The sequence below is a fragment of the Cicer arietinum genome, chromosome 1, assembly GCF_000331145.2.
Source record: "Cicer arietinum cultivar CDC Frontier isolate Library 1 chromosome 1, Cicar.CDCFrontier_v2.0, whole genome shotgun sequence".
Taxonomy (NCBI): Eukaryota; Viridiplantae; Streptophyta; class Magnoliopsida; order Fabales; family Fabaceae; genus Cicer; species Cicer arietinum.
The window spans coordinates 48160434-48167551 of NC_021160.2; the positions used below are offsets into that span (position 1 = coordinate 48160434).

Genomic DNA, 7118 nt, shown 5'->3' on the forward strand with positions numbered 1-7118 from the left:
CTTTCCCTCAATTATTGATACTTCACCTAACCCAAATTTTTCTATCAAGAACTCTAACTCCAACTTCGTATTTTCTCTATATTATCGCAAAAAAACATCAATCACAAATTTACATAGATCTACGAAACTCTTCTATTTCCTCCTCCATTAACATTTCAATTCACTATTCATTTACATCAAAATCAAAATCAATTTTCCCTCAATAGAGAGACAAGAAAGAACGAGACAATTAACTAAATAGGAATCTATTGGTGGTCTAGGATTCAAGTTTAAAAAAGTAGGTTATATATTAATTTTATTCAGGTTAGTCTAAATTAATAAGTGTGGTTATTTAATTAATTTTCATTTCACCTAATAGAGTTTATCAATTGATAGTTTTTGTAACAATGAATAATTATTTTTAAATGAAACTATATTTACAGGTTTTGTAAATCAAACAAAAAAATTTACAAGAACCAAAATAAAAATAAGTTATAATTGCAAGGACAAAAAATATTTAAAACTGAAAGAATTAATTATGTTCTTAAAGGTTAAAAAATATCAACATTTCAAATTTAGTTGCACTTGCGTTTTATTCAATATTTTGGTAAAATATATTTAAAATAAAAATTGAATTAAATCTATGTAAAAATCAAACTCTATAAAATAGTTTTATTTATAATAAAAACTGAAAATATATTTATCTCTAAATAACAATAAAAACCAAATCAAATGCACAATCAAAGTGAGTATAAATTAAATGAAATGGTGTAGTTGAAAACTTGACCAATAATTATTTAAACAAGATTTAAATTCAAGTTATCCTAACAATTCGTCTTTAAATTCATTAACCACTTAACTTAATAAGTTGGTTTATTTACCTTTATTTTCACTTAGCATAGAAAACTAAATAACTATTATTATTATTATTATTAATATTATTATTATTATTATTATTATTATTGTGTTAACCCATGCATAGCACGAAATATTACAAAATATATATATGTATATTGTAGATATATACTACTTAAATAAAATATAAATAAAAAATTGATATAATTTGTTTTAATTTTTAACTACCTAATTAATTTTTTATATTATTTTTATTTTATTTAAAATAAGTACAGTATATTATATAAATAATTGTACGGAAAATAAATATTTGATAAGTTTTTAATCAAGTTGATATTTATGTAGCTAAAGAAATATGAAAAAAAAAACATTAATTTGGTCGATCATTGAAGGTGAACAAAATAAGGCCACTAAGCATGGAAAGAGATGAATTGTTGGGCTTGTCCAGTACAGAAAAATACTGGCCCATCCAAAATCGTCCATCTTATAAGTACTTTGCTCTGCCGCCTGAAAACCCTCTCTAGGGTTTCTCAGATCGATTGGCGTTTCCAGAGGCCAACTATCCAATATGAGGTCTTTTTTCGCTCTTCTTATTTACTTTTTTTTTAATGAATTTTAATCTATTAATGTGAATAGTGTCGATGAAAACTATAGTATCGATTTTGAAGACTTGATATTTTCTGTGATTATTGTGCAGTAAGCTTCAGAGTGATGCTTTGAGAGAAGCCATCTCAGGAATCACGGCTGATTCCAAGGAGAAAAACAGGAAATTTGTGGAGACTATTGAACTCCAGATTGGTCTTAAAAACTATGATCCACAAAAGGATAAGCGTTTCAGTGGTTCTGTTAAATTGCCTCACATTCCTCGTCCCAAGATGAAAATCTGTATGCTTGGAGACGCTCAGCATGTTGAGGAGGTAACGATTTCATGTTATAGTTTACCTGTTCTGTTGGATTGATGCTTTCGTTATATATTGAAGTGAATTAGAGTTTCAAATTGGTGCATTATTATCAGCATTTTCGTGTCCTCGCAATTATTTTTGTGCTATTTGATTTCCATTTTTCTGTTGATGGCTAGTTATGATTTATTATCCTGAAGTCACACATTGATTATGTCTTTTGTGATTTAGTGTGTTTGTTGTGTCTTCATTGGCGAAAATTGAATTTAGTTATAAGTGAGTTTAAAGTAGAGTTATGTTTGGATACATTCAAGTAAAAGTGGTGTAAGCTATAAATGTGAGTGTAAATATATATGAAACCCAAATACTTACACTGGCACAAGACACTAACATGTCACCAACTTTAATAATTTAAGAAAATGAATTAATTGAATTTAGTAAATGTGTTGGACATTGGGACACACCTTAGATTAGAAGTGTTGGTGCTACAGAGGTAAATATAACACCATGTGTCAAAAGCTTAAAATCCTAGTTTCTTGTTAGAATGAATTTTCGAGGTATAATAATTTCCAATTGAAATCTCCGTAAAGTTATAGTTGCTTTTGGTTATCCCTACTGTGAACCCAAACATATATACTTAGTAACCTCAATTTAAGAGAGTAATGTCTGTCATTTTGTTCTGATGGTAGTTTTTTTGCGTTGTTTGCTTTGAACATTTTTTGAATATTTGTCGTTCATTTGTTTCTAAGTTTATTGGGCTATTGTCTTACACTCTAATATGCACATTGCAGGCAGAGAAAATAGGATTGGACTGGATGGATGTTGAAGCTTTGAAGAAGCTAAACAAAAATAAGAAATTGGTGAAGAAACTTGCAAAGAAGTACCATGCCTTTTTAGCTTCTGAAGCTGTCATCAAGCAGATTCCTCGTCTCCTGGGTCCTGGTCTCAACAAGGCAGGCATGTATTTTATTTTTGGGGTTTTCAATTTTAAACATGTTGTATATGTTGGTAATATTTGGTGATTTGCTTATGTTTTGATTATTTTCTGTTTTGCATTGCTATCTTTTATGATTGGGTACTATATACTATATATTTATAGCAACTGTTTAAGTTGTTTGCTGTTTTTGATTCTTAGTCAAACCTCCTGCATCTCCTTCCTTCAGTGAGCATATTTGAAAGAATTTCCACAACATATTTCAATCAAATTTCAATTAATTCTTTGTATGGTTTGGATATTATTTTCATTGCTTTGCAGGAAAGTTCCCTGCCCTTGTTTCCCACCAAGAATCTCTCGAGTCTAAGGTCAATGAGACTAAGGCTATGGTCAAATTCCAGCTTAAAAAAGTGCTCTGCATGGGAGTAGCTGTTGGCAATGTCAGTATGGATGAAAAACAAATTTTCCAAAATGTACAACTGAGTGTTAACTTCCTTGTCTCCTTGTTGAAAAAGAACTGGCAAAATGTAAGTATTCCACTCATAACATTGAGTAACACCATTGCCTTGTTTGCAATTGACTATAACTTCCATGGTACTATGTTAATAATGAATTAATAGTCTTTCACATTTTATGACAAGCAATAGGCTCACAATATCAATCCCCAAGTATGGCTGTAACATGATACATTGTGTGCCTTAAAATCATTAAAGGCCGGTGCAGTAAATCCTTCGAGTTTGCATTTCTATTGATGATGTTTTATTAAATGACTTGTGAAAAAGTAGCATTATTTATCAATTTCAACACAATATATGTTCTTCATTCCTGCCATTATAAATTGTCTGTACTATTATTTGCTTGAAATTTAATCTGGTTGAATCCTCACATCATCTAATGCATAAACTATTGTTGGTTTCAGGTTAGGTGTTTGTATCTGAAGAGTTCCATGGGCAAATCTTACCGTGTCTTTTAAAGGGTTTCGAAATCGAGTGAATTTGGGATTGCTCTTGGTATTTTGGTCATTTTAGTAACTGAGACAGGAGTTCTCTTCTATCTACAGTTTTGTTGGACTATATTTTGTCGTTAGTATTTGTGTTATTTACTGTATTGCTTAGCAACTTCGGGCCCTTGTTTTTACATATACAGCTTTTTGACTACTTCTCTCATGATGCATATTTTTTATGACTACTTCTCTATATCTAAGTCTATAGAAAGCACTTCCCGATTGTCCAATTAGCAGCTTATTACATGTCAATGTATAATCTGCATTTCGTAGAGCTTTAACTTGGGAGGAAAATAGTGTTTTATAATAATTTAAGGTATCATAGATTCTATTGAGATACTTGTCTACTTCGACTTGGAAAAGCTTCAAAATGCGTCTAATTTGAACCCAGTGTGTTATCGTAATGTTTCATCAAAAAAAGTTATCCTTCATTAAATGGTCCTTCCCTTGTTTCATCAAAAAAATTGATACTACCTACTTTTTCCTATACGCCCCCAGTCACTCAAAATGGCTTATGATTTTTGTGAGTTGATAATTGGATCCTTGAATTTATATCATGAAAGTTAATAATTTTCATCTCTTAATTTTTATTGTTAAAAGATTATTATGTTGACAGGATTCTCTCTCTTTGAACTTACATTATTATCATCACACGTGAGACTGTTTTGATTAAAAAATTAAAATCTCTGTAAGACAAATTATCTGTAAGATTATTCTGCAAATTTGTCCATTTTTGGTTTTTTAAATTAAGCTCTTGTTTTAAAAGAAATAATTAAAGCCTTTTTAAATATATATTTCCTTTAGGATGTGTTTGTAAATTGGATTTTAGAGGATTTTGTAGGAGGCAATTTAGTAGAGTTAAATTTATATTTTTATTAATGTAGTAGTACTTGATATATATATTTTTTTTAAATTGATAATATATAATATTAAAATAGGCATAATCGTTTATGCAGTTTTTTAACTTAATTTTAGATAATATTTAAGTTTTTTTGTTTTATTTTTTTTATTTGGTCTTTTATTTAATTTTAAGTAAACAATTTAATTTTTTATGTTTTAAAATATTAATAATATTATCTTTTGTTTACAAAAATTCATTAAATTTTTTAAATAAAACTGATACAATTAATTATTATCTCTAAATATAATGTAAATTTTATCAAATTTATAATTCAAATCTTCAAAAATAAAAACTCATTTTTATTCTTTATACTTTTGAATTTTTATAATAAAATTAAATAAATAAAAAACATTAAAAAATTAAAATATTAACTTAAATTAAATTAAAGAATCACGTAAACAATTATGCCTATTTAAATATATATTAAAATATATGTATAAATATATAATATATAAATATTAAATAGGCTAAATTACATCCGTGGTCCCTTAACTTAATTAAAGGGAACATTTTAGTCCTTTATCTTTTTTTTTTTTTTTTTTTTTTTCCGACTTGGTCCTTTATTTTTATTTTAAGTTACAATTTGATATTTTATGTTTTAAAATTTTAACAATGTTATCCTTTTTTATACAAAAATTCAAACAAAACTCATAAAATTAATTATATTCTTCAATATAATACAAATTTCATTAAATTCGTAACGCAAATCTTCAAATAAACTTATATTTTCATACTTTATTTGATATTGTTAGGAATAAAGGACTAAATCAGGAAGAAAAAAAAAAGATAAGAACTAAAACGTTAACTGAAATTAAGTTAAGGGACCACAAGTGATATTTAACCTATTAAATATATATCAAAATATAAACTTAATTCTGTTAAAGCTAATTTCCCAAAGACACCCCTAAAAATATGTGAATGTACAATTAAGTTGGGCTAAATATAGGTTAAAAGATGGCAAAGTTCAACCCATATGACACCTACCCCAAAACAGAGCTAAAACATTGACATAACCAGTTGATAAAACAAGATAAACATCAACATACCTTACAGCATAGATAGTGTTTCAAGAAATCAATATACAACAATAGTCACGCCTTCATTCAATGTCTGCGTATTTAGATAGTGGATCCAAAAATCGGGTTCACATAGCCCAACCCTATCTCTATTATAAATTAAATTATGATTATACTTCTTCTATATTACAATAATGGTCTCATTTGATTAAATCACATAAATTAAAAAATAAATATAATAAGAAAAAGAACCATTTATTATTAACATGAATATAAATGACAAAATAGAAAAAAGTAACTAATAATATTGCAATAAAAATTAAAATATATCATTTATTTTAAAAAATAAATATATTTTATAAACAGATCAATTATTGTGTAACAGAGAATTACTAATAATAGGTTAGACTACACAAGTTGAGATTTTCTACATATTTATTACATTAAGGAATTGAAATTGACAGTTTGGAAATTTGTTGCATGTAGCAAGCAGTGGCTTACATAATGGTCAGCTTTTCCACACGCCTTTGAGCGGAATTAGTTATTATCTGTTTGGTCAAAGGGATAAAAACAAAATGATGCATCACCCCTTTCCACTCCTCTTACTCTCTCTAATCTCTGTTACCAAACAATGACTTATGTTTCACACTATCATCATTATTATCCTTTTGCCAAATAAGAAGTGTGGTACTGAAGTGGATTTTTGCGAACTTTTCGTAAGCATACACGCCTAGCCGACGTTGAAACCACTCTACATCTCATTATTATTTTTTTAATTGTGGTTTCAAAATTATTTTTATATACCTAGCTAATCAATTTCGATAATTATTTTTCTTTTATTATCATATCTATAACTATTTATTATTTTGTTAAGTCGATTATAGTCTTTCATTTTCGATTAGACATTAATTTGCTTTTTGCACTAGATAATTTAGCAATGACACAACTCCTCCAAATATATAAAAAAAAATCGTATTTTATTATACTTATTTCTCTTTACAATAAATAAATAAAAATGATTTTGATTGAATAATAATTTATACTTTAAAAACGCAAATGAAATGGATAAAAAATTCCTTAAAGAAGCATATTTAAAAAGGAAGATAGAGGAGTATTTCTCTCTATCTCAAAAACACGAGAATGCCTGAGTGCTCACAAAAATTAAAATATTTTTCACTAATTGTGAATAAAGTTTAAAGTTTTCCTTTTAATGATTGTTTATAGAAACTTTTCTATCAAGAATATCAATGTGCACAATTGGATGATTGAATTTCTTTTTGGTGTGAACTTATTATGTTTTGGGTTTAAGAATGACGCCACTTAACCTGGATAGTGGAGAAAGGGGTTGCTTTTTCCAGAAGGCAAATTTGATTTAGTGTTTATCAATTTTTTAGTTCGATAATCTTGAAACTTTATAACTAAAATAACCAATCGAATCCTAATAGCAAATCACGTTCCTTTCATTTGAAGCCTTATTTTGTAAAAACACAAAAATATGATCGCATTGGAATATGGGTTAACTATTCAGTTA

The 7118-nt window shown here is 27.5% G+C and overlaps 1 protein-coding gene across 1 annotated transcript; it reads left to right on the forward strand.

Moving 5' to 3' along the window:
- Nucleotides 1-1266: 1266 nt before the first annotated feature.
- On the forward strand, nucleotides 1267-3855 carry LOC101505264 (large ribosomal subunit protein uL1-like). The gene is made up of 5 exons (XM_004487438.4): nucleotides 1267-1407; nucleotides 1532-1751; nucleotides 2525-2690; nucleotides 2989-3194; nucleotides 3587-3855. Exons 1-5 carry the CDS (start codon nucleotides 1403-1405, stop codon nucleotides 3638-3640), a joined length of 651 nt encoding a protein of 216 aa, XP_004487495.1. The 5' UTR covers nucleotides 1267-1402; the 3' UTR covers nucleotides 3641-3855.
- Nucleotides 3856-7118: the final 3263 nt, after the last annotated feature.